Below are 26,764 nucleotides of genomic sequence, written 5' to 3' on the forward strand. Positions count from 1 at the left end.
GGCGCTGTGCGGGACTGAAAAGTACACTGTTCTGATTGATACTATTTTCTGCCATTTGAATGGAGGCAGGTGCATTAAAGTCATCTGCACATCAGCTGTTGTTTGGCTGTTCTTGCCCCAAAAAGACACAACGCAGAATTAACTACGCTACACTTGCATTTTTGACATTCTGTGATTATTTTTATTTACTCTTTTTTCTGATCAGTTTATTAAATCAAACTGTTTATTATTCATGTGCCTTGCCATAATTTTCTATATAGATGGAAAAACCAACAGAACGTTGTCATCAATCCACCTTTTAACTCAAAACGTCACATGCAATGAATTGTGGGTAATGCATTCGCCAAAGTCCATAAAAATGGAGGGCAGATGAGGAGACGCACTGCGACCTTTAACCTCCAACATGAACGGCATCTGAATGACAGGGAGGGAGAGGATTTGGACCGGCCGAACCTGAAAGGTTCTGGGCTCATCTCCAGGTTCTGGTCAGGTCCACAACCAGATCATCCACAAAAATCAAAGCGGATTGGATCAGAACAAAGTTCTGGGGAAGGCAGTGGATCTGTACCGGGAGTGAGAAAGGGTTAGGGCGAACATGAACCGACAGCCAATCAGAAGCCTTCGCACTACCAGACACATCATGGCTGCTTACAGCATCAACCAATCACAAACCGACCTTGAGCTGGAGGTCCAATCGGTTCCGACCGAGTCTGAGAAGCAGATTCGCTGAAAGACTCCACTGCTGAAAAAAATCCATGTGGAAGTTTAAAGAGCCACAAACTGATATGTACCAGAAAGGTACGGGGTGCCATTCCTGCCAAACGCCAACAATTAACTATTTATCCTCTTATTATTATTCAAAGTTGCATTTTCACCATCAATAAATGTCAGTTTTGAACTAAATGTTTAATGAGCTAGCTAAATGTTTAATGAGCTAGCTAAATGTTTAATGAGCTAGCTAAATGTTTAATGAGCTAGCTAAATGTTTAATGAGCTAGCTAAATGTTTAATGAGCTAGCTAAATGTTTAATGAGCTAGCTAAATGTTTCGTTAGCTCAGAGCTGCGGAAGCCAGTGAAACTGCCTGGATCCCCATCAGAACCCAGTAATACAGACAGAACCAGTCCAGTTCAAACATGTCAGTTCTTTATTCCTTCAGAGCAGTGAGGCAGAACATCATCAGAACATCACTGGTTCCGATGCAGGAGGCCCACCAACGGTTCTGTTGGGTTTCTTCAGGATGAAGAAGACGGTCGGTCCGATCACCTCACCTGGAAAACAGAACCGCTTCAAGAAGTTACAGCTTCATTCATCAGAACCGGTTCTGGTCCTGCTGGTTCTACTGCAGAGCAGGAACCTCTGACCCAACCTGGGACCGGTCTGATCCAGAACATCTCCAAGTCCTGTTTCTCACCAACAGTCTGAGCGAACGGTACCTGTGCTCACTGGGCCGGACCCGGTCCGGGCAGCGCCCCCAGCAGGCCGTTAGCGGTGGTGAACAGGTTGATGGGCGACGAGCCGTCCGTGATCAGAGTCGACTTCAGACCCAGAGACTGCAGCATCTTCACCTGCAGAGGAACACGGCGCCTTGGGTCAGAACCGCACCGCGACCGGATCGCTTCCGGATCCGCCTGCAGTTTCAGAACCATACCTGCAGTTCCGGCCCGGCCCGGGCGATCTCCTTCAGCGTGTCGCTGCCCAGACTCTCCATCATCTGCCGGAAGCGCTGACTGTCCAGCTGAGCCAGACGCTCCTGCTTCTCCACCTCCAGATGGTCCAACTCTTTCTTATAGCTCAGCTCCTGTTCCCGCGCCTTCGCCAACCTCTGGAGCTCCGCCTCCTGAGGAGCAAGACGGGACGAGAGCAAGACGAGAGCAAGACAGACAGGAAGACATTCACTGTTGGAGCCGATTGTCCAATAAGCAGAAACAGAGAGTGGGCTGGACTGAAACAGAAAATGGTATGACAGGAAGTGTCATGGTGAGAAACAGGAAGCGCAACCAGAAACCAGAGGTGTGAGCGTACCGCCTCGATGCGCTGGGCTTCGGCTTTCAGTTTGGCCTCGTTGACGGCGGCCTCACCCCGGATCCGCGCCGCCTCGGCCTGTGACTGGGCCTCGGCTTTGGCCGCGCCCGTGCTCTCCACCGAGGCGCTGAAATGCAGCAGGGAGCGGGTCAGAGAACCTCAGCCATCTGGATGGGTTCTGTCCGTTCGAACCCGGCTGACCCACCTCAGCGCCTCCAGCTCCAGCAGCTCCTTGCGGGCCCGTTCAGCCTCGGCCTGGTCGGTGATCTTCTGCCTCTCCAGCTTGCCCCTGGCCTCCTGCTCCAGGCGCTCCGCCTCGTGTCTGCAGGGACAAACGGAACCTGATGAGCGTGATCGACCCATCGCGACGGGTTCTGATGACATGGCTCGTGTCAGACCGGGCCGCCGCCTCCTGGGAGTTGGTGGTGATCTCGATGGCCAGCTGAACGCTCTTCTGCAGCGCGTCTCTGGTCCTCTGGTCCACGGGTTCCACGGACTGGATGTCCACGCTGCTGATCACCAGGTTGTTCTGGGGGAAGCGCAGGCTGGGACGCACCGCCAGCTTCTCATCGAAGCCGAACACGGCCGAGCAGATGATCCGGTTCGAGTTCTGGACACACAGAGCTAATGATAGCCAATCCGCCAGCAGTGGAGCTAATGATAGCCAATCCACTAGCAGTGGAGCTAATGATAGCCAATCCGCTAGCAGTGGAGCTAATGACAGCCAATCCGCCAGCAGTGGAGCTAATGATAGCCAATCCGCCAGCAGTGGAGCTAATGACAGCCAATCCGCTAGCAGTGGAGCTAATGACAGCCAATCCGCTAGCAGTGGAGCTAATGACAGCCAATCCGCTAGCAGTGGAGCTAATGACAGCCAATCCGCCAGCAGTGGAGCTAATGATAGCCAATCCGCTAGCAGGGGAGCTAATGATAGCCAATCCGCTAGCAGTGGAGCTAATGACAGCCAATCCGCCAGCAGTGGAGCTAATGACAGCCAATCCGCCAGCAGTGGAGCTAATGATAGCCAATCCGCCAGCAGTGGAGCTAATGACAGCCAATCCGCTAGCAGTGGAGCTAATGACAGCCAATCCGCCAGCAGTGGAGCTAATGACAGCCAATCCGCTAGCAGGGGAGCTAATGATAGCCAATCCGCTAGCAGTGGAGCTAATGACAGCCAGTCCGCTAGCAGTGGAGCTAATGACAGCCAATCCGCCAGCAGTGGAGCTAATGATAGCCAATCCGCCAGCAGTGGAGCTAATGATAGCCAATTCGCTAGCAGTGGAGCTAATGATAGCCAATCCGCTAGCAGTGGAGCTAATGATAGCCAATCCGCTAACAGTGGAGCTAATGATAGGAAATCCGCTAGCAGTGGAGCTAATGATAGCCAATCCGCTAGCAGTGGAGCTAATGATAGCCAATCCGCCAGCAGTGGAGCTAATGATAGCCAATCCGCCAGCAGTGGAGCTAATGATAGCCAATCCGCTAGCAGTGGAGCTAATGATAGCCAATTCGCTAGCAGTGGAGCTAATGATAGCCAATCCGCTAGCAGTGGAGCTAATGATAGCCAATCCGCTAACAGTGGAGCTAATGATAGGAAATCCGCTAGCAGTGGAGGTAATGATAGCCAATCCGCTAGCAGTGGAGCTAATGATAGCCAATCCGCCAGCAGTGGAGCTAATGATAGCCAATCCGCCAGCAGTGGAGCTAATGATAGCCAATCCGCCAGCAGTGGAGCTAATGATAGCCAATCCGCTAGCAGTGGAGCTAATGATAGCCAATCCGCTAGCAGTGGAGCTAATGATAGGAAATCCGCTAGCAGTGGAGCTAATGATAGGAAATCCGCTAGCAGTGGAGCTAATGATAGCCAATCCGCTAGCAGTGGAGCTAATGATAGCCAATCCGCCAGCAGTGGAGCTAATGATAGCCAATCCGCTAGCAGTGGAGCTAATGATAGCCAATCCGCTAGCAGTGGAGCTAATAATAGCCAATCCGCCAGCAGTGGAGCTAATGACAGCCAATCCGCCAGCAGTGGAGCTAATGATAGCCAATCCTCTAGCAGTGGAGCTAATGATAGCCAATCCGCTAGCAGTGGAGCTAATGATAGCCAATCCGCTAGCAGTGGAGCTAATGATAGCCAATCCGCTAGCAGTGGAGCTAATGATAGCCAATCCGCTAGCAGTGGAGCTAATGATAGCCAATCCGCTAGCAGTGGAGCTAAAGATAGCCAATCTGCCAGCAGTGGAGCTAATGATAGCCAATCCGCTAGCAGTGGAGCTAATGATAGCCAATCCGCTAGCAGTGGAGCTAATGATAGCCAATCTGCCAGCAGTGGAGCTAATGATAGCTAACTTTGAAATTGTTTATAGCCTAGCTTCCCCAGATGAATTCTAGTTTTCTTGTCTCTTTTGTAAATTATCAGTTGAATAAACATTTGGTTATAAACTTCAAGTAGACATTTACATTCATGCTTTTATTTTGAAACAACTTCAAAATAATTTTATTCCATTTCCTCACCTAAAAACTACAGACCTGGACCTGGACCCAAGTCTGGACCACTTGAACCGGTTGGATCGGGCCTGACTGGGAGAAGCCCCGCCCCCTGATCGAGCATGAGGCGACAGTGGGAAGGATCACTTCCTTTCAATAGGAATAAAACGCCAGTAGAACCAGAACCTGTCTGTTGATTAATCTCTGGTTCTGACCCAGTTAAACAGGATTCTAGGTGGAATCAGGTTCTGACCTTGTGGAAGTCGTCGAACTGGACCGAAGCGACGGCGCCTCGGATTTTAGAGGCGACGGCTTTACAGGCGTCGCCCACGAAGTCCGGGACGGAGAACAGCGCCGCGGCAACGGCCGGTTCTGCTGGGACCTTCACGTCAAAGTGCCTGAAAGATAGAGATGGACTTCAGAACCAGAAGTGGGACAAATGTCCTCTGGTCGGTGCCTGGTTACCAGTTGTAGGACAGCTGCAGCTGCAGGCGGGCGTGGTCGGCCGTCTCGATGGTGATGATGTCGGTGCAGAAGTCGGGCCCCAGCAGCAGGCAGATGGCCTTGATGACGTTGGCCCGTTTGGGTTTGTCCCCGGACAGCGACAGGACGGTGAACTGCTCGTCCGGACCCAGCATCACCATCTCGGGTCCGAACACCACCCTGCGGAGAAACGGCGCCGCCGTCAGCCGACTCCTCGCCCGCCGCCCAACGCCCCGAGGGCGGCGCCTCACCTGGCCTTCTTCTCCCGGTAGTCGTAGACCTGCACGGCGGCGTTGTGGGGGACCCTAAAGGTCACCACGCGCGTCTTGTCCCTCGGCCGGCCGTCCTGGCCGCCGTGATGACTGGAGCGGTCGGCCAGCGGGTCGCGGCGGGTCGCCAGCAGCGCCTCCACGTTGGCAGGAAGTTCCTTGTCCCACAGCTCCTCGTCCTGGGTCAGCATGTAGGTGTGTCCGATCACCGCCCGCACCTGAGGTCAGGACGGGGTCATCACCATGGCAACAAGGAGGGTTTCAATGTGTCGTTCAGTCAACAATGTAAACAAGGTCAAAGGTAACCCAGCCGGGGGCGGAGAGGCTGGGCGATACGGAAAGGCCCGGGGGGAAACCTTTGACCAGATTTCATTTTCTCAGCTTCATTAGTCGTGTGAAGAAAAATAAAAATATTTTACAGTTTGTTCGTTTTGTTCCCCAGAGGAACATTTTGAAACGTTGACTGTAGGGCGGGAACGATTCCTCTGAAATAATCGTCTCTGAAAGCCCTGATTAACAGCAACATTTTTGCAAGTCTTTGTTTAGTTGCTTTAGAAACTTTTCTGTGAGCGAAACGATTGTTTGGGTTGAAGTGATGCCAACTCCCACCAGCAGGTGGCAGCATTTCTTCTGCCTCAGCCCGACTTCATGTGGATCCAGTCCACAGAAATCCATTCAAGAATAAAAATGATTTTGTTCTATATGTAGATTTTGGAAGAATGAGAAGAATCTCCAGTAATCTGGATTATTATGTTCTTTCACAAAAACTTGCTTGGAAACTGGTCTGAAGTTTGAAAGCTGCGTCTAAAACTGAATCAAATCAAATCAAATTTTATTTGTGTAGCACATTTCAGCAGCCAGGCATTTCAAAGTGCTTTACATCATAAACACAAGAACATAAAGTCATGCAACATATAATAGACAATACATTGTTACATATTACATTTCAAATGCGATTCTAATCAGATGTGTTTTTAGTTGCGATTTAAAGGAAGTCAGGGTTTCTGCTGTTTTACAGTTTTCTGGAAGTTTGTTCCAAATTATCTGAGCTTAATTATCATTTGACCTGCAGCATGTCTTAAGCCCCGCCCTCCCTGCTCACCTTTCCGGTCTTGATGTCCCGGACGTAGATGCCCTCGTTCTCGTCCAATGGGATGGCGCGCTGCGTCAGGAGGACCTCCACGCTGGCGGGGGGGACGTACTCCAGGGGGCCGCGCAGCATCCAGCGGTCTCCGGGGCGACGTAGGATGCCGCTGCGCCGCGAGCGCTTGGCGCTCTCCAGCATCAGCTCCTCTTCCTCGTCCTCCGCTGCTTCCTCATACTGACAGAGAGAAGGGGAGCGGGGCAGGATGGAGAGAAGGGTTAATGCAGCGATGCATCGGAGAGGGGGGCAGGGCGAGCGAGGGGGCGAGCGAGGGAGAGGGGGCGGGTTCTGCAAACGAAACCAGGACTGGAAATGAAATGGTTGAGACAAGAAGAGGAAGAGGAGCATTATGGAGACATTTTGTTCTGATCTAATGATTTTCAGTTTACGGATATAAAAAGCAACGAAACTCCTGAACAAGCATGGTGGTGGTGGTGTCATGCTGTGGGCCTGGTTCAGAAACTGGGTGGAGCATCAGCCAGAAAGGGTGTATGAATATATATGAACCTGTATTTGGATTAACAAAATACAAATCCTATTTGTTTATGCTGAGTCATTTAGTGAACTGCTGTTAAATAACCGGCCCAGCCGGACCGGACCAGCCTGCCGGACCGGACCGGGCCCGTCCTGCCATGAACCACGCCCGGCCTTTCCTGGCGTTTCTCCACCCAGACCGGATCCGCTCTCTGGTCAGAACTGACTTCTTGCCGTTTGTTGGATCCGTTTTCTGCTTCAGCAGCTTGACATTTAAACTTGTTCTCAGGAGCAGGTCTGCGACAAAGTTCTGGTGTAAAAACAGAACTTTGAAGGTTTGAAGGTGAAAACGCAGCTAAAGCCAACAATAGAGAAACTAAGAATGTGTTGGTTTCAGCTCTAATCCAGAATAATAATCTGCTGCTCCTCACCTCCGTGTCATGAAAAGCCTCCACGGCCCGCAGAACCAGGCCTTCCTCCTCCGACAGAACGTACACATTCTGGATACCGCTTTCCAGCTGCTCTCCAGGCTGCAGGAAAAATGAGCGCTCCCCCTGCAGGACGGAACAGGAACAGCAAGCGGACTGAAGCAAACCGCTGGGAGATTCATTGATTCATTTATAGATTCATTGATTCATCATGTCAGACTGATGCTGTCTCACCTTCACCACCTTCTTCTGGCCCAGCTGAGGTTTCCCGTCGGCGCCGACCGGGTCCAGGATCACACAGTACTGCCTGCTGCTCAGGGTGGTGACGTTCACCACGCCCACCACCTCCTCGGCCACAGAGGGGATGTGCGCCTCCCTGTCGGCCATGGTGACCAGCCACTCCTCGCCCGTACGCCGCTCACGCCCGCCGGCGTCCTTGAAGGGCCGCAGGGCGCGAACATGCAGCGCTTTCTGGAAACGAGACGCAGATCTGAGTCTGGTGAAAGTCATCATGTCTCAGAAAGACTTCACTCTGTGCATCGTCACAGCCGCATGCAGAGCTTTGTGATGTTACAGGAACAGTTTCCTTTGCACTGAGGGTTGAAACAGGCTCCGCCCCCTCCCTCTGCTGTAAGCCCCGCCCACCAGCTCTCAACATGGGAAACTGATTTTGCTCTTACAGAAATTCAAACTTGAGGGACTTTTGGATGTAACTGGATTTTATCGCTTAATTATAGATCTGATGATCTGTAAAACAGATATTATGAATAACAGCTGCGTTTAACTCCAGTCTCCCCAGTTCTCCCAGTCTGCCTGTTACTGGACATCCAGCTGAAGACAGGCTGGTTTATCAGTTCACCAGCTGCAGCATCTAGAAACCACAGCTCTGGTTCTCACTGCCTGGGGGAAATAAACCTGCCTGAGTCTTAAACAAGCACATAGATCTCCGTCACATAGATCTCCGTCACATAGATCTCCGTCACGTAGATCTAAAGACGTTTCAGGGAATTTTTTGTGTGGAGATTTTCAACACAATCTGAAAGAGAATCTGAAACACTGAGGCTTCCGGGTTCTGCAAGGCGGCCGTCGGCTGCTCGGAGCCCGTCGATGGTGGAAATGCTAAGGCAGCGACCTTTGACCTATCCTTGCCATTTAAAAACTGCAGATAAATGAATAATGGATAGCAGACAGAGAATCAGGAGATCCAGATGTAAAATAAGAAAATCTGCCTCTGAATTCAAACCCAGACTGAGATCCAACGTCACGCAGCGGAAAACAGTCTGAAGGTTCAAAGGTCGCTGGCTGCTGAGTGTTGGGTCAGGATGTGACCGACTGGCATCCTGTGGTTCTGGTGACGATCGGACCAGAACCAGCAGCGGGTCACGATTAGAGGGAGGGTCACAGTGGAGGCGGAGTCACCTTGTCGCTCAGGATGAAGGCGTTGACGACGTCGATGACCTCTTCGTGAGCGCCCGGCAGGTACGCCCCCACCTTGCTGACCAGCCACTCCTCACCTGGACAACAGCAGGACAGGTCGTCCTTCAGAAGCGTCTCCCGAGGGCCGCTCGCGTCCAGTTGGACGGTTTGGACCGTTACCTGTGACTCTCTGGACGCCGCCGCGGTCTTTGCCCTCCTTTCGCGCCCGGAGCCGGATGGCCTGGTTCTCTCGGATCACCGTGGCCTTGATGGTCTCCAGGACAACCACCTCCTTCCGGGGGATGTAGGTCCCTGAACCGCGACAAAAACTCTTCAGGTTTCCCTCAAACACCTGAAGTCTCTCCAGAGCGGATGACCCCTGACCCCACCGCACCGACCTGGACCTTCGAACAGCCACTCGTCTCCAGCAACCCGCTTCACTCCTTCATCGTCCTCAAAGTCCAGCAGCGCCTGCAGACGGAGCGCCGTGTCCGGGAAAACGATCTGCAGCGGCGTCACGGCCTGCAGGAAAACACGGAGCGTCAGATCCAGGACCGGGACTGGACTGGGCCGGGACTTGGAGCTGGAGCTGGACCAGAACCTGGACCAGAACCAGAACCTGGACCTGGACCAGAACCAGGACCAGAACCAGAACTAGAACCAGAACCAGGACCAGAACTAGAACCAGAACCAGGACCAGAACCAGAACCAGAACCAGAACTAGAACCAGAACCAGGACCAGAACCAGAACCTGGACCAGGACCAGAACCAGGACCAGAACCAGAACCAGGACCAGAACCAGGACCTGGACCAGAACCTGGACCAGAACTAGGACCAGGACCTGGACCAGTTTCAGGCCCAGCCATGCGACGTTCCCACCTGCTGGATCTCCTCTCCAGGGTAGAGTGGGAACGGGTCCCGGGTCAGCCGGATCTCCAGGTCGGCGTGGCGCAGCTTGGCCTGACCCGATTGGTCGAAGAGGACCTCATCGTCGTCGTCCCGGGCAACAGGATTGGACACCACGCAGTAGTGGCGAGGCGGGACCATGATCATCCGGACCGGCGGGAACAGAACCCTGAGAGAGCAGATCCAGTTTCAGGAATACTTTATCGAACAACCAGATTCTGCAGAACGGGTTCAGCCGGTCCGTCCGAACCCGGCCGGGCTCGGCGTTGGGTTTCCGTGATGCGTTTAGGGACTCGCCTCTCGTTGTCCTGGCGGATGTAAGTGAGCGGTCCGATCTCCACGCGGGCGATGTTGGTGTTCTGGTCCAGGACGTGGATGTAGTGATGCGGCGGGATCCGGATGATGGACGAGTTCACCTGCATCTCCATCTCTGCGCCGCGGTTTCCTGCGATTCTGGCCTTGAAGACGGTCAAGAACGAGTCCGGTTCATTCGGATCCAAACTGAAACCAAAGCTGATTTCATAGTTGGACAAAAATCGACACATAAATCAGTTTAACTGATGAAATCCATTTGACCTTTATATTTCAAATATATTTTTAAATTTAACATAAATTGACTGGAAAACTGATTTTTAAAGTTAATTTCTCTCCAATTCATCATCATCAGAATCACAATAGAGAACCAACAGAACCTCCAGAACCAAGAGAACCTCAGCATGTCGACATGTTCATCATTTTCCTCAGTTAAAGTTCGTCTCCACTCTTCACCGATTTCTGAAATTAAACCGTTCAAGGATTCAACTTGGATAATTTCCACTGAAATATGAAACGTGTCTCCTGATTGGTGCTTTGGTCAAACAGGAAGTCGTTCCAGATCAGTTCCTGGTTCTGAAGGGATGAAGATCGTTTCCATCAAACATTTGCATTTTCATAACATCGGTAATAATAAAAACAGAGAAAATGTTTTCCAGTCATAAACTTTAATATTTCAGCCTCTGAACCAATAAACCAGACGCTGCGTTCAAGATCAGCTGGGAAATTAGAATTCCTTCCTGTAAACCTGAATGATACGTCCCGTCAGGACGTTCAATAAAAACCGCTAGAGATCTGCTTTTTATTAATACGCCAGCTGTATGGCAGAACTTTGTCAGCCTGCTGCGGTTCTGCTGCGGTTCTGAAGAGGTTCTGCTGCGGTTCTGCTGTGAAGGGTTCAGGCGCCGCTCAGATTCTGTGTCTTTGCTGCAGTTTTGTCGAGTCCAAGGCCTGGTAGGTTGGGAAAAAACTTGGGTCCAAAGGTCCGGCAGAACCAGGTCCTGTGGGTTTGTTCACCTCAGCTGGATGCTGGAACCAACAACAATCCGGTTCTTTGCACCAGGAATTGGACTCATTAGAACCCGTGGAGGTTTCAACGCGATAGAAACATGTCAGTGTTTTCTCAGCCTGAGAAGGTTAAAGGTCAACTCCGAGGCTGATGAGGAGGAACTCATCAGGAAGACCAAACACACCTGGAATCCCAGGTATGAGCGCCATCTTGTGAGGCCATGTACATAACCGACAAAACGACTCTCACAGATATTTTTAATTTTTGAATGTAAGTTACTTCAAATTATTTCGCAATGGTTGGAACTCGCTGCGTTATCGGATGTAATGTCTGATCACACGACTGAAACGCTAAAAAGATGGAAAACAGACTTTTGTTTCACTGTTTTCCTATTGTTTATTGTTATTATTATTATTATTATTATTCCCACCTCTTTGGGGGGTTATTTGGGGGCCTTAACATATTCAAAAACTCACCAAACTTGGCGGAGGCCTTAAGCCTGTTTAAAAATTTTGATTTTTACAACTTTTTATTGTCATTTTGTTAATAAATACAAACCGTTATACCAATTTTAAAACTATTTTTCCCCTACAGTTTCAATAAACATCAAACCAGATGAAAGAGTCCATCTTTAATTATGCAACGGTATTTAAACAGTTCAGAAGAAACAATAAAGGTTATGAAATAGATCATCACATTTTAAGTAAATATTTCTTGTATTTAATATATTTCAGGTAAAAAGTGAACATGTAGCTCATTGAACATTACAGGTAACAAATGATGATCATCTGACACATTTTATCAACATTTTTTACATATATATTTTAAATATAAAATTAGTTCAAAATAAAAGGGGTCAAATGTAATAAAGATGACTGCTTCATCCATACAGTAAAACAATTTCACAGATTTTGAGTTAATGGGGCCACAATTTGGAAGCTATTGAAGAAAACATTGAATATTAAAATGATTTAAAATAATGAATATGATTTCAAATGTTAATAGTGTGCCTGGTGTAATACAGTTAGGGCCAGAAATATTTGGACAGTAACAATATTTGTGAGTTGGGCTCTGCATGCCACCGCATTGGATTTGAAATGAAACCTCTACAACAGAATTCAAGTGCAGATTGTAACGTTTAATTTAAAGGGTTGAACAAAAATATGTGATAGAAAATGTAGGAATTGTACACATTTGTTTACAAACACTCCACATTTTAGGAGCTCAAAAGTAATTGGACATATAAACATAACCCAAACAAAAAAGTTTTTTCTCAATATTTTGTTGCGAATCCTTTGGAGGCAATCACTGCCTTAAGTCTGGAACCCATGGACATCACCAAACGCTGGGTTTCCTCCTTCTTAATGCTTTGCCAGGCCTTTACAGCCGCAGCCTTCAGGTCTTGCTTGTTAGTGGGTCTTTCCGTCTGAAGTCTGGATTTGAGCAAGTGAAATGCATGCTCAATTGGGTTAAGATCTGGTGATTGACTTGGCCATTGCAGAATATTCCACCTTTTTGCTCTCATGAACTCCTGGGTAGCTTTGGCTGTATGCTTGGGGTCATTATCCATCTGTACTGTGAAGCGCCGTCCAATCAACTTTGCAGCATTTGGCTGAATCTGGGCTGACAGTATATCCCGGTACACTTCAGAATTCATCCGGCTACTCTTGTCTGCTGTTATGTCATCAATAAACACAAGTGACCCAGTGCCATTGAAAGCCATGCATGCCCATGCCATCACGTTGCCTCCACCATGTTTTACAGAGGATGTGGTGTGCCTTGGATCATGTGCCGTTCCCTTTCTTCTCCAAACTTTTTTCTTCCCATCATTCTGGTACAGGTTGATCTTTGTCTCATCTGTCCATAGAATACTTTTCCAGAACTGGGCTGGCTTCTTGAGGTGTTTTTGGGCAAATTTAACTCTGGCCTGTCTACTTTTGGAATTGATGAATGGTTTGCATCTACATGTGAACCCTTTGTATTTGCTTTTATGGAGTCTTCTCTTTACTGTTGACTTAGAGACAGATACACCTACTTCTCTGAGAGTGTTCTGGACCTCAGTTGATGTTGTGAACGGGTTCTTCTTCACCAAAGAAAGTATGCGGCGATCATCCACCACCGTTGTCTTCCGTGGACGCCCAGGCCTTTTTGAGTTCCCAAGCTCACCAGTCAATTCCTTTTTCCTCAGAATGTACCAGACTGTTGATTTTGCTACTCCAGCATGTCTGCTATCTCTCTGATGGATTATTTCCTTTTTTTCAGCCTCAGGATGTTCTGCTTCACCTCAATTGAGAGCTCCTTTGACCGCATGTTGTCTGGTCACAGCAACAGCTTCCAAATGCAAAACCACACACCTGGAAACAACCCCAGACCTTTTAACTACTTACTTGATTACAGGTTAACGAGGGAAAGGCCTTTTGAGTTACTTGCAGCCTTTAGAGGCCATTGTCCAATTACTTTTGGTCCCTTGAAAAAGAGGAAGCTCTGCATTACAGAGCTATGATTCCTAAACCCTTTCTCCTATTTGGATGTGGAAACTCTCATATTGCAGCTGGGAGTGTGCACTTTCAGCCCATATTATATATAAATTGTATTTCTGAACATATTTTTGTCAACAGCTAAAATAACAAAACCTGTGTCACTGACCAAATATTTCTGGCCCTAACTGTAGCATGAATGACCACTGTGTGTATCAGTTGGTCACAAGGCAAGGCGTTCATTTACAGGAGTGTTTGGGTGGAGATGGACGGCCCCCCAGTGAACCGCCCAGCGTTGAGGAGGGAGAGAACAGCAATCAGCGTTCATAATCGGGTCAACCTTGGGCTAAACGCCCCGTACTCCGTGGCGGGCGGATATCCAACATCCATCTTCTAAACAACTTCACTGCAGTGGCTAACACAATGAAACGCCAGAATAAAGTTTGTTTTGGTCTGTGGTCTCAAAACATGGCGGCGAGGGACGTAAACGTCACATGGTGTGACATCAGCTCCAAAGCTCTATTGGAACTGACCCTATTGGCCTGTTTCTATTGGTGGCTAACGCTAACTGCTATCGGCCTGTTTCTCCTGGTGGCTAACGCTAACTGCTATCAGCCTGTTTCTCCTGGTAGCTAACACTAACTGCTATTGGCACGTTTCTCCTGCTGGCCGACGCCATCAGCCTGTTTCTCCTGGTGGCTAACGCTAACTGCTATCGGCCTGTTTCTCCTGGTGGCTAACGCTAACTGCTATCAGCCTGTTTCTCCTGGTAGCTAACGCTAACTGCTATTGGCACGTTTCTCCTGCTGGCCGACGCCATCAGCCTGTTTCTCCTGGTGGCTAACGCTAACTGCTATCGGCCTGTTTCTCCTGGTGGCTAACGCTAACTGCTATCGGCCTGTTTCTCCTGGTGGCTAACGCTAACTGCTATCAGCCTGTTTCTCCTGGTAGCTAACGCTAACTGCTATTGGCACGTTTCTCCTCCTGGCCGACGCCATCGGCCTGTTTCTCCTGGTGGCTAACGCTAACTGCTATCGGCTTGTTCTCCTGGTGGCTAACGCTAACTGCTATCAGCCTGTTTCTCCTGGTAGCTAACGCTAACTGCTATTGGCACGTTTCTCCTGGTGGCTAACGCTAACTGCTATCAGCCTGTTTCTCCTGGTAGCTAACGCTAACTGCTATTGGCACGTTTCTCCTGCTGGCCGACGCCAACTGCTATCGGCCTGTTTCTCCTGGTGGCTAACGCTAACTGCTATCGGCCTGTTTCTCCTGGTGGCTAACGCTAACTGCTATCGGCCTGTTTCTCCTGGTGGCTAACGCTAACTGCTATCGGCCTGTTTCTCCTGGTGGCTAACGCTAACTGCTATCGGCCTGTTTCTCCTGGTGGCTAACGCTAACTGCTATCGGCCTGTTTCTCCTGGTGGCTAACGCTAACTGCTATCAGCCTGTTTCTCCTGATAGCTAACACTAACTGCTATAGGCACGTTTCTCCTGCTGGCGATGCCATCATCAGCCTGTTTCTCCTGGTGGCTAACGCTAACTGCTATCGGCCTGTTTCTCCTGGTGGCTAACGCTAACTGCTATCGGCCTGTTTCTCCTGGTGGCTAACGCTAACTGCTATCAGCCTGTTTCTCCTGGTAGCTAACGCTAACTGCTATTGGCACGTTTCTCCTGCTGGCCGATGCCATCAGCCTGTTTCTCCTGGTGGCTAACGCTAACTGCTATCGGCCTGTTTCCCTGGTGGCTAACGCTAACTGCTATCGGCCTGTTTCTCCTGGTGGCTAACGCTAACTGCTATCAGCCTGTTTCTCCTGGTAGCTAACGGTAACTGCTATTGGCACGTTTCTCCTGCTAGCCGACGCCATCGGCCTGTTTCTCCTGGTGGCTAACGCTAACTGCTATCGGCCTGTTTCTCCTGGTAGCTAACGCTAACTGCTATTGGCACGTTTCTCCTGCTGGCCGACGCCATCGGCCTGTTTCTCCTGCTGGCTAACGCTAACTGCTATCGGCCTGTTTCTCCTGGTAGCTAACGCTAACTGCTATTGGCACGTTTCTCCTGCTGGCCGACGCATTCGGCCTGTTTCTCCTGCTGGCTAACGCTAACTGCTATCGGCCTGTTTCTCCTGGTAGCTAACGCTAACTGCTATTGGGACGTTTCTCCTGCTGGCCGACGCCATCGGCCTGTTTCTCCTGGTGGCTAACGCTATCTGCTATCGGCCTGTTTCTCGTGGTGGCTAACGCTAACTGCTATCGGCCTGTTTTTCCTGGTGGCCAACGCCATCGGCCTGTTTCTCCTGGTGGCTAACGCTAACTGCTATCAACCTGTTTCTCCTGGTGGCTAACTGCTATCGGCCTGTTTCTGTTGCTGGTCGACGCCATTAGCCTGTTTCTCCTGGTGGCTAACGCTAACTGCTATCAGCCTGTTTCTCCTGGTGGCTAACGCTAACTGCTATTGGCACGTTTCTCCTGCTGGCTAACGCTAACTGCTATTGGCCTGTTTCTCCTTTCAACTAGTTTCTGCTGGAGGCTAACACTAATGGCGAGGTAACGGTAAATGTGGTTCAGGGCACCAAATAAACCTGATTCTGTCTTCCTCTGGGAAAATATTAAAGATGCAACATTAAAAAAAAAAAACAAAGAGCATCAACTTAACGAGTTATATGGACAATTTAAACCAAATTTGTTTTTATTATTATTTTTTTACAGATAAAAGCAAAATATTAAAATGTTTTCTGTAGATCATAGAACAAAAGTAAAATTCAGTTTTCATAAATAATAAAGTGATAGTGTCATTATGGACCAAGCATCTGTCTGAATGAAAAGGCTTGTGTGATTGAGTTAATCTAATCATTTTATTGTAATTTACCAGAATTAGGTGTGAATTACAGCCATTATTGTCTAATTAAACTGTTTATTATTCTTTAAGTGGTAATTTATGCATTTTATTTTTTAAAACAGAGGCAGAATCCTCTCTTTCTGAAATAACGCCTGATAGTGTTGCTGTGGTTTGTATGGTGATGAACTGTTGGCACCTTCGGACTTCCATATCTCCGCAGTCTAATCAAAGCCACTGCTTCTTAAAGTGGAGAAGAGAAATCTGCCAAGTCTCGTTTTTTCTCACAGATCAACATGAAATTGTCCTTAAATTGTTAAATTAAGACTTTGATCCTAAAGATGAAGCAGAGCCGCGTTTGAACTCAGATCAAGAGTTTTAATTAAAGTTAAATAAAGTTTGAAATAAAGCAGGAAGTAAAACTGGTTTAATGCGGTGGACGAACGGCTTCCGGGCGAGCCCAGTGTTCAGGTACAGGACGGGTTCGGTTAGAATACACCGAGAATATTTTCCAGAGAAATGCGGAAGTGTAAAAGTCGTTTCGTCTTTCTTCCGCGGCGGCGGAGGCTCTTACCGACTCAGGGCGCAGCGCGGCGGTCAGACTGCAGCTCAAGCTCCGGACCGGAGGACCTGCAAGAACCTTCAAGGCGAACCGGGACTGAGACCAGAACTTGTTGTTCGGTTCTGTGAAGGGACGGAGTGGGCGTGGCAGCTGCGGAACGGGATGGTCACGTGGTTTATGGTCTGCAGCGCCTGCTGCGTCACCAGCTCAGGTTGAAGCGCACTGTGAAAAATAAACCCGGTGTTATGCCGAGAATTGCGTCCCCTGTCGCGGGAGCGCGCATCGCTCTAAACTCTCGCCGAAGAGGAAACTTTTAAAGATATTCGTTACATTATCACGTTTATTAATCATGTAAGCGCTAAAATTGTAGGTTTTATTTCGCAAATTAATTGAAATAAAACACTGATTTTTTCACGTTTATTGAGCCATATTTGTCGAACGTTCTTCAGTGTCTGATGAACAAGTTCTCGCAGCTGCTTTGAAATTCCAAGATTTTTCTTTTAACACCATAATAGCTTAAAGCTTTACAAAACCGAGGCCCAGTTACGTAGAACATTTTAAATCACGCTTAGCTGTCTAGTGTATTAATGTAGGGAGATGCATTTTAATTTCTGAGCCTGCTAATTTGCATCCCCTGTCTATTGTCCTGTTCATATGAAACTTATAGTGGTAACTCAGGGAACAAGTGTCATTATGTAGAAAAAATGTAATTTCCAAGTTAGCAGGGGATGCAATTTTTGGCAATATGAATTTTTAGCTTGCCAAAAATTGCATCCCCCAAGTTTTCATCAAATATGATCCAATTGAGGTGAAACTCATACCAGCAGTTCTTACAACTACTCTGGTCAAGTAGGACAAGTTATTTCACTCAGTGAGCGATCCACTGAAGGTAAGACTCAAACATTGAAATAAAATCCTCTGATGACAGTGTGGGCGTGGCTTAAAGCCTGAACACAACCTGAGGCGCGACTCTGCAGGAAGAACGTTCTTTCCTTCTGCTTAGTAACGGAAAAACACGATTATGATTAACATGAATTGTAATGTTTGGTTTCCTGTAATAAGTCTTTATTCTGAAAGGGACAGAGTTCATTTCCGCTCAGGCTGATCTGCGTTAGTCTATTTAAACGCAGATGAAAACTGTGGCGGTAAAAACGTCTCATCATAAAAATATAAGCAAAACGGCGATTTTAATGCCACCATAAAATCAAGAGAACACAGCAGCAAATAATGACTGACGCAAAGCAATCATCTCCAACACAGCGCCCTCTGCTGGACAACATCAACAACACCTCTGTCCTCTAACTTTATTTTTACCCCGATTCAACAAAAACACAGAAAATATAATATAAACAGAGTAATGAGTTTATGTTAAAATTCAGACATCGTGACAACACTGGCTGGTGACTTCCTGTGACTGTTGCACAATAAAAGCCTTTTAACGTAGAGCGGTAGGAGACAGAAACTTTTTAAAACCACTCCTTCCTGTGATGATGATGATGAGGAGGAAGGTGATCGTGGCGGTGGTCGGGACCAGAACCAGAACCAGAGGGGTGGCAGCATGCCGGACACGTGAGGAACAACAACAGTGAAATATAAACTAGAAGCTTTGGTTCGTTTGGCTGATGGTTCATAAACATATTTAGATTAAAATAGTTTTCAAATCCAACAATAATTCTGATGGCCCCGGCTCGGTTCTGTGGCAGCAGAGCTGCATCCGGGTCAGATCAGAAAGACAAGACGGTTCGGGGAGCGGATGAGTCCAGAACGTCCCGGTTCCGGTAACCCGGCGGCCCATGGCAGCTGCACCGCGTCTCAGCGCCACCAGAGGGCAGCAGAACCAGAACCAGATCAGGTTCTTAAGGTCCGAACGAGTCACTGATACCGAACCGCTTCACCGAACCGGGAAATGAAGGCAGGATCCGAACCCAAGGAGAACCTTCAAACCATCAACTTCATCACGTTTTGACATTTGAACATTCAGTAACTTAGAAATTACAACTTTAGCAGCCATGATAGGATGCTAAGCTAATGCTAGGCTAATGCTAAGCTAATGCTCCCAATGATCTTTTTACAAAGTGAAAAGAAAATCCAGAAAGAACAGTTTGACTGCAGCCAGAACCCCGTCCGGTTCTGGACCTTCATTGTGCTCCAGAACTGTTCATTTGACCTTTCACCTTTCACCTGTGCACTTTTCTCCAGCTCGGGTTTAAGAAAGTTCTCCAGAACTCGACTGGGTTTTACCGGGTCAAGGCCGGTTCTGGATCGTTGCACATTTGATAAAACATGATGTGAAGTTCTGGACCAGGAACCAGAACCGGGAGTTTAAAGAATAAACGTTGTGGCTCTGTCACGTTGTGGCAGAGCCACAACGTGACTTCCGTTTTAAATGTTGGTGAAATACCAGCGGTGGCCACCAGATGGCGCCGCAGAGCCTTCTTCAAAGAAACAACATAACTTTCACGTTTGTTACTGAAACGTGATGAGCTTTGTCTGCCAATGGACCCCAGCAGAACCGTTCTGGACCTCATCATAGATCTAAAGAGACTGAAGGCTTTCTGGCTGCAGAATTATAAAGACATTAAACTTCCGGGTTAAATATCTGAAGTATTCATGGCTCCGGCTGAAAGGCGCTGCTGCAGCAGATCCAGTTCAGCGCTGCTGTTCTCCGACTAACGTTTAACATCCTGATGTTAAACGTTTAATCCAACATGGCGTCCAGCTGGTCGGCCAGGTCGTCGAACATGTTGCCGATGTCGTCCAAGATGGTCCCTGCTGACCTCACAGAGCTCCCCCTGCTGGTGAAACCAGAGACAGACGGTTAAAGCAGCGGAGAGAAGCATCCAGAGGAAAAAGGACGAATGAATATTCACCCCTCGCTGCCGTCCTGGTTCAGCTTCGTCTCCACGGCTTTAAGAGCCGCCGCTAGAGAGCTGCTGGTCTGGTCCAGTCTCTGCTGGACCTCTTCTGTCTCAGAAGACGACTCAGAGGACAGAGGACTCCCCATGGGTCTCCTGGCGGTTAGAGAGGGGCTGCGGCGAGCCGGAGGACCCGGAGCTGTCGGCCCGGGGGCTGCTGAGGAGGCGAACGCCACGCTTTGGACCACTCTGACTGTCAACGTGGGAGAGGACCGTCCTCCTGAAGAAAACGACACGAGAACAAGTTTCACACCGACGGCTGTCAACGTTTGGGTTAAAGAAGACCAGCAAGTGCTAACCCAGTCTGGTCCAGACCAACAAGTCTTCTACAACACTGCAAGTCACAAGTTAACTCTCACAAGTCCTTCAATAGACCAGTAAGGCTTGATCACGTCTCACAACTTCTTCTACAAAACCATTCTGTTAACAAAATTTGAAAGTCAGAGACAGAAAATCCCAGCCAAGCCCAGTTCGAGACCCTAAATAAAGATCAAGTCTCCAGCTGAGTTCCAACCAATACATGAAAAAGGTAAGGCACATTAAGAAATCCCAACTCAAACTGGAAAGGCCCAGAAAGACCAGAAGATCTCAAGTCAAGGAAGGTAAGTTCTAACAACATATCAAGTCGAGACAGAAAGAAAAGTGAGAGACGACACAGAAATTACAACTAAAACACAAACGTTTCATTTTAACATCATGGAATCTCAAGTCAATAGTGGAAAACACTCAAAGATGGATTTGTTTCAAGTAAGAAGCTAAAATCCCAAACAAAATTGGGAAAGAAAGCAATAAATAAATCTGAGATCGGCTTCATCTCGTAAGGAGAGAATGTATGTCCTAACCAAAGCAAAACGAGTCCCCAGTTAAGACTGGTACAAGTCCACCAAACACTGAAAACAATCCAGACAAAACTAGTGGATCCCAACAAAGACATCTTACAGACTCATTCATTCAAGACCGGCCAACCTTTAGACGGGAAGAGTCCAGGTAGTCTCACCACAAAATAAGTCAGGAAAGACAAGTCATAATCCAGGACCAAAACATAGCAAGTCAAGAGAATCCAGACAGAGGCTGCTATGAACTACAAGTTAAGATTGAGAAATTAGAAAACGCAAACCAACAATAGCAAGGCTTGGAATATCTCAAATGAAAACTGTGGAGTCTGGAGACTGGACAGGTAACCAAAATCGTAAAGCCTGAAGTTCAGAGAGAAGTCAAGTCCAAGACAGACCTGGTGGTCTCTGACCCGGAATCCTGTCTGACAGGGACTGGTGAATGCATCAACACCAGACTGAAGCCAGTCAGAAGCATGATCCCTCATTAGGTTCCACCTGAAGAGACAAGCAGCAGAAGCTTGAACCCTGCTGGTTGCCTCTTTGAACCGTGGAGTTCTGCAGGTACCTGGAGTACCGCCAACCAGAGAACCCAATGGACACGTTCCTCAGAGGAGCTCGGAGGGTTCTTTAACCTTCAGAGGTTTCAAAATGCATGGATGTGATGAAGGTGTTGGTGTCTCACCCTGAGCAGCCAGCAGACTGTGGCGAACAGGTTTCGGGGTGATGGCGGGTTTTGGTGAGACAGACTTCAGAGGAGACCCTGTCGCTGGGCTGCTGCACCTCTCCAGACTGGCCTCGCTGATTCTCAGGTCCAGCTGGTCCAGGTTCCTGGATGGGGGCCTGCTGCCACAGACTCGGACCCTGAAGCTCCGGATCTGCCAGGGGAACCCTCGCCCTGCTCCTTGTCCTTGGGTTTGTGGCGCCGCTTCACTGTGTCGGACTCCTTCAGGTTGAACTTGGGAGCCTCCAGAGCTTTGGCTCCTGGTTTGTCTGGTGGCTCCAGCACAGCCTCAGCTCTGGGGGGCCCTGGAGTTTTGGGTCTTTGTTTGATGGTCAGGTTGCCTTCTTCGGCGAAAGGGATGCACTCGCTGGAGCTGTTCTGGGGAGACGAAGACCCGTCCAAGCCTTGAGTCTTCGGTTCCTCCTCCTCAGAGTCGGACTTCAACCCTCGATCGACCTCTGCGGTGCTGCTGGTTTGACTGGGAAGACATTCGCTGTGGACCTTCCTCCTGAGCTCTGCGGTCTCCCTGGCCTCTGACGCAGCGCCGTTTCTGGGCCCTGGGCTGCTCTCCAGAGAAGCGGTGATGCTCCTGACGCTCCCTGGGCTGTCGGTGACCACGCCCCCAGAGGATGAGGTGGGGCTGTTGTCGCTCAGCTCGCTGCTGGTCGTGCTGCTCACTGAGCTCAGCCTCTTTGGCGGCGGAGGAGGGGGACCCTTTTTGCGGGCACGCACTGCAAACGACTGACTGCGGCCCACATTGCCATTCCTGTCTGAGCCGGACTGCGACCGTCCTGGCTGGCTGCGGCCAGGCTTCCGGGTCAGCGTGGCGTAAGACGGAACGTCAACCGGTGGAACAGTGTAGTCGTCGTCATCCTCGTCTGGCTCTCCGTCCGACAGAGCGTAGCGGGTCTTGGTCTGGGTGCGCCGGTTTGGGGGCGTCAGGGTCCGCTGGTGCCCGGGTCGGGCCGTCGGGTTCAGGTTGGTGGAGCCGCACTGGGAATGCAGATAGCTGAAGCCTTTCAAAGCCGGGGAGGCACCATGCGGCAGTTTGGGTTTGGCCGGTATGGCTGGGTACTTGAAGACGGTGGCCGTTCCCAGAGGCACCTGCTTGGGCAGCGGCTGGTGCTGCAGCGGCCGCTGGTCCCAGCCCTCAGGCAGGTTCCTCTCCCGGGCCGGGCTTCCCTCCAGGCTCTCCTGGGACCAGCCACGGGAGACAATTGAGGCAGTGGGAGGCTCATGCGACCGGCCGGAGCCTCTGGACCGAGAGTCAATGTTCTCCTGGCTCTGCGACATCCCCACGACGTTCTTGATGGCCAGGCCTTCATCGCAGCCCCCATAGTGTCTTGCCATGGCGGTCTGCAGCTCTGCGCTCAGCTCGCTGTCCTGGAAGGTCACCATGATGGGAGTGTGAGGAGAGGAACACTCGCTGCTGGCGTCCGGAGACTCAATGGCGACCAGGTGGAGCGCTGCGGGTGCTTTACGTCGCAGCGTTCCTGTGCCGGCGTCCGCCTGCAAGATGGCCCTCTGGATGTCGCTCAGCTTCTTCACCGCCAACATCAGCTTCTTCTGGTGACCTGCAGAGAAACGGAGCATAAGAAAAGGTTCTGATCCGGGTGGCGCGCGGCGCTGCGGCTCCGGACCCAGCTTGGTGATGCCGATCTCCTGCAGGTCCTCCCACGTCAGGTCTTTGACGATGCTGATGGAGTCGTAGCCATTCTCTGACAGCTTCTTGTGGTACTGCGGGAGGCCGATGGCGCTGAGCCACTCGCCGAGATCCGTCTGGAAGGACAAGACGAAACGGGTCAGAACACAACAGCAGCGGCGGATGGGCTGAGATGGATCAGAACCGAACCGCAGGCTCCTGCGGGTCAACACTCACAGGGATGTACTCCGGCAGCCACTCTGGGATGTTCAGGTTGTTGATCTCCATGGAGATCTTCTTCCGGTGCCCTGGTTTGGTGACGCCGATGGCGGTCAGGTCCTGAACAGGAAACGCATCAGAAACAGGAAGTTGGTGGGGTTGGTGGTGTGAGCCACCGGGTCAAGCCTTTCTCGGGCTTCTGGTGGATTCACCTCAGGAGTCATCCGGCTGATGGCGGGAACGTCGTAGCCGGCGCTCAGGAAGTTCCCGGTGTACTGCTGCAGCTGGAAGTCGCTCAGCCACTGGAAGATGGCATCTGCATCCTGGGAGACAAGCAGTCCAAACATGGTTCTGATCCAAACCCGGTTCTGATCCAAGCTGATCTGAAACCGGGTTTGATCCCAAATACACTAACAATTCAGTTATTTCACTCTTTAATGAAAAACAACATTAATATTAATATTTAATTTTTAATGATTTTATATGTGAAACTTATTAGCACTGAAATGATCCACAAGTCAACTTGATCACAACAGAAATATTTTTCATAATTATCCAAATCAAAATGTAATGGCATTAAACAAATTATACAATATTTCATCTAAATCTTGAAAAAAAAATCAATATATTTATATATTATTTTTGGGCAAATTTCTACAGAAAATATTCTTCAAAAAGTACAAACGATAAAAACTCTGCAGATGAAACTTATTTAATGTTTCTGATCCATCATCACTTTTGAGTAACAGTAATAATTTATTCAGGACGCCCCCTGCGATGTCCCCCTGGAGGAGAGCCGGGACAGACGGGTCCAGTCCTGGTCCTCCTACCTTCCCCTCCAGCAGCTGCTGCGGACGAACAAACTGCTGCGTGAAGCTGGGCTCCGGCAGCCGCTGCACCGTCACCGTCTGCCTGCGAGGGGCGCCACCTGCAGGACAGGACAGGCGTCTGAGCAGGGACACCTCACTGCTGAGTTGAGGACGCAGAGACACCCACCTGCAAGACTCTCCGCCTGTTTGCTGGGGTCAGCAGAGGCTCCTGGATCAGCAGCAGGGGGCCCCAGCTGCACAGCAACAAAAACAAGCTCAGACTCGGCAGACTCAGTGGCAGATCAGAGAATCTGACGTTTATTACAGAGACATAAAGACCACTGATTTATTTATTGTATTTAATCTTTGAAATGATTTTTGAGAAACGGGCGGTTCCGGATTGGTCTGACTCTACCTTGTTGTCATGCTGACCGGGAGCGTACTGCTGCCCGTTGGGGGCGCTGTTGCTCTCAGTGCTCTGGCCGCTGCCAGCGCTGCGGGTGCTGCCCACGCTGCCAGTGCTGCCCACGCTGTTCCTGTCCCCGGCTGCAAACACAACAACAGACCCGGTGAGATTGGGCGGGGCTTCGGGGCGGCGTCGGGCCGGGGGTGCAGCCGTCTACAGATGCAGGGCAGCGGTGCAAGCGGCCAGACGTCTCGGTGAAGGCGTCTCCAGGTCTTCCTCACCTCAACTGAAACCTTCTGAGATGGACATGCAGCAGCTTCTGTAGTGCAGCTACATCGCAGGACGACCTGCTGTCGCCCCCTGTGGCAGCCGTGAGGATTGCTGTTAGCATGAGGCTCTGATTTCAGCGTGCAGCAGCGCGTTTTGGACCCGACACACCAAGACGACCAGCGCGTCTCCTGACCGGGGGCTTCCACTACGGTTGGTTCGGTCTGCTGGACTCAGCAGACGGAGGCCTCTCATTGGTGGAGTGTTGACCAGTTACCATGGTTACCCAGCTTCATGATGCTGAAAAGCCTTTAACTCATGAAGGTACCGATTCTACCTCATCATGCAGGAAGCTCTGTACCCGAAGCTGAAAAGGTCCAAGAACAGAACCCTGAGGAACGCCTGCAGTCAGCGCTAACACACAGGCTTAAGATGAGCTGAAACTGGAGGCATTTACTCCAAATATGAGAAAAAATCTTTTGAAATCAAAAGTATGGTACGGAGGCCTGCAGGGGACATGGGAAGGTTTCCCTTTTGCGTTCCCTCGCAATAATCTACTGATTATAACGAAGCACTGTAAGCCTTTCTTACGGCGGCCGCTGTACTCTCTGCTTTAATAAGACGTTATGTGAGGTTTTTCCATCTCTTTGTGAAATGTCTAAAATGTAATATCTGTTTCTTTAGGATAGAAAGGAACCATAAACCTAAGATAGAAACAGAAACGTTCTGTAAGTAGGAAAGAAATAAAAATACATCTAAAGTATTTGGACTATTTCTGAGTTATTATCGCTGCTAATAAATCATCTGACAGTTTTGATTGTGTGTTGTTTTCTTTCAGTGCCTCCATCTCAACCTTAACAAACATAAACATGCAGTGAATAAATCCATTTCCCTCCATCAGTGTTTTGCAACAAACACTTAATAATAATAAACATGTTTCACTGAGGCTCTATAAGAGCCGTATGAATGAAATAACTAATTATTGATATGACAGCAGCAGAGGCTTTGACACCTGGTGGTGGGCGTGTCCATGTGGGCGTGACATCATCAGGTATGAGTGAGGGTCACTATCCTGCTGGCTGTGTGAGGAAGCGGTGAGCGGCTGGTCAGTCCTGGCAGTTTGGAGCCTGATAATCAAGATGGAATAAATCGATAATTGGGACAGAACAAAGAATTGATCAGGAGTTGATTGATAGATTCCCAGTTAACCCAGTGCGACCCTCGACCACCATTAGTTTACTGTGATTTATAATAATAAAACATGTTTATTATTATTAAGTCTTTGGTGCAAAAAGCTGATTGAAAATCAATTTATTCACTGCATGTTTATGTTTGTTAAGGTTGAGATGGAACTGAACATGAAAACCATTCAGACTAGAAAACGATCAAAACTGTCAGATGATTTATTACCTGCAATAATAACTCAGAAATAATCCAAATACGTTTCTGTTTCTATCTTAGGTTTATGGTTCCTTTCTATCCTAAAGAAACAGATATTACATTTTAGACATTTCTCAAAGAAATATAAACATTCATGGAAAAACCTCACATAACGTTTTATTAAAGCAGAAAGTACAGCAGCCGCCGTAAGAAAGGCTTCAGTGTTTAATTATGCTGCATAACTGATGGGCGAATTATTGCGAGGGAACGCAAAAGAAAACAATGTTCCCATGTCCCCTGAAAGGCTCTGCAGTATGGAGCAGCGTCAGGGCCAAAATTAATACTACCAGCCACCAAGCAGTGCGTTTGGGTGAAGCTGCATCCATCCTGAATCTGGCTGCTGATCTGATCAGTGATAGGCCGGCACTGGCCAAGGAGAAGGAGGCTACGTACTAGTGTTAGCTTAGGACATGCTAGTGACTAGCATGATTAGGCTAGCATTAGCATTAAGGGGGTTAACACACATATAGTTTTCTTTAAAGCAAACACAGAATAGAAGCATTGACATGTTCTTTTGACAGAGTTTTCTGTAATCCAACATGACACCTAGCATAAAGTGCTACATTACGTGGAGAAGAAGTTGGCTTCTGATTCGTTAAACGGCTAAAGGGCGATTCCACCTAATTTTTTACTACCTTGAGCAACTCTAACTTTATAGGTGCTGGCCTATTATTGATCAGCCAGA

General features: G+C 49.1%; 2 protein-coding genes across 2 annotated transcripts in view; both read right to left on the reverse strand.

Moving 5' to 3' along the window:
• Nucleotides 1-1,128: 1,128 nt before the first annotated feature.
• Nucleotides 1,129-16,949, reverse strand: mvp (major vault protein). The gene is made up of 18 exons (XM_055051835.1): nt 16,837-16,949; nt 9,929-10,144; nt 9,605-9,800; nt 9,124-9,247; nt 8,906-9,037; nt 8,729-8,823; nt 7,544-7,780; nt 7,313-7,435; nt 6,366-6,584; nt 5,246-5,481; nt 4,977-5,174; nt 4,765-4,909; nt 2,423-2,634; nt 2,230-2,346; nt 2,025-2,151; nt 1,651-1,839; nt 1,436-1,567; nt 1,129-1,270 (listed from the first exon to the last, which is right to left on the reverse strand). The coding sequence occupies exons 2-17, from the start codon at nt 10,057-10,059 to the stop codon at nt 1,442-1,444; spliced, it is 2,607 nt and encodes an 868-aa protein (XP_054907810.1). The 5' UTR covers nt 10,060-10,144; nt 16,837-16,949; the 3' UTR covers nt 1,129-1,270; nt 1,436-1,441.
• A 1,045-nt stretch (nt 16,950-17,994) lies between these two features.
• LOC129373753 (caskin-2-like) overlaps nt 17,995-26,764 on the reverse strand; it is a 31,318-nt gene continuing 22,548 nt past the window's right edge. Inside the window, 10 exon segments of the mRNA XM_055051829.1 lie at nt 17,995-19,619; nt 19,695-19,959; nt 21,258-21,425; nt 21,428-22,870; nt 22,937-23,075; nt 23,176-23,277; nt 23,370-23,480; nt 23,988-24,085; nt 24,154-24,220; nt 24,382-24,512. Of these exon segments, the coding sequence (XP_054907804.1) occupies nt 19,523-19,619; nt 19,695-19,959; nt 21,258-21,425; nt 21,428-22,870; nt 22,937-23,075; nt 23,176-23,277; nt 23,370-23,480; nt 23,988-24,085; nt 24,154-24,220; nt 24,382-24,512 (2,621 nt within the window). The 3' untranslated portion in view covers nt 17,995-19,522.

This window comes from Poeciliopsis prolifica, unplaced genomic scaffold (genome assembly GCF_027474105.1).
Source record: "Poeciliopsis prolifica strain line A6 unplaced genomic scaffold, Auburn_PproV2 SCAFFOLD034, whole genome shotgun sequence".
Lineage (NCBI taxonomy): Eukaryota > Metazoa > Chordata > Actinopteri > Cyprinodontiformes > Poeciliidae > Poeciliopsis > Poeciliopsis prolifica.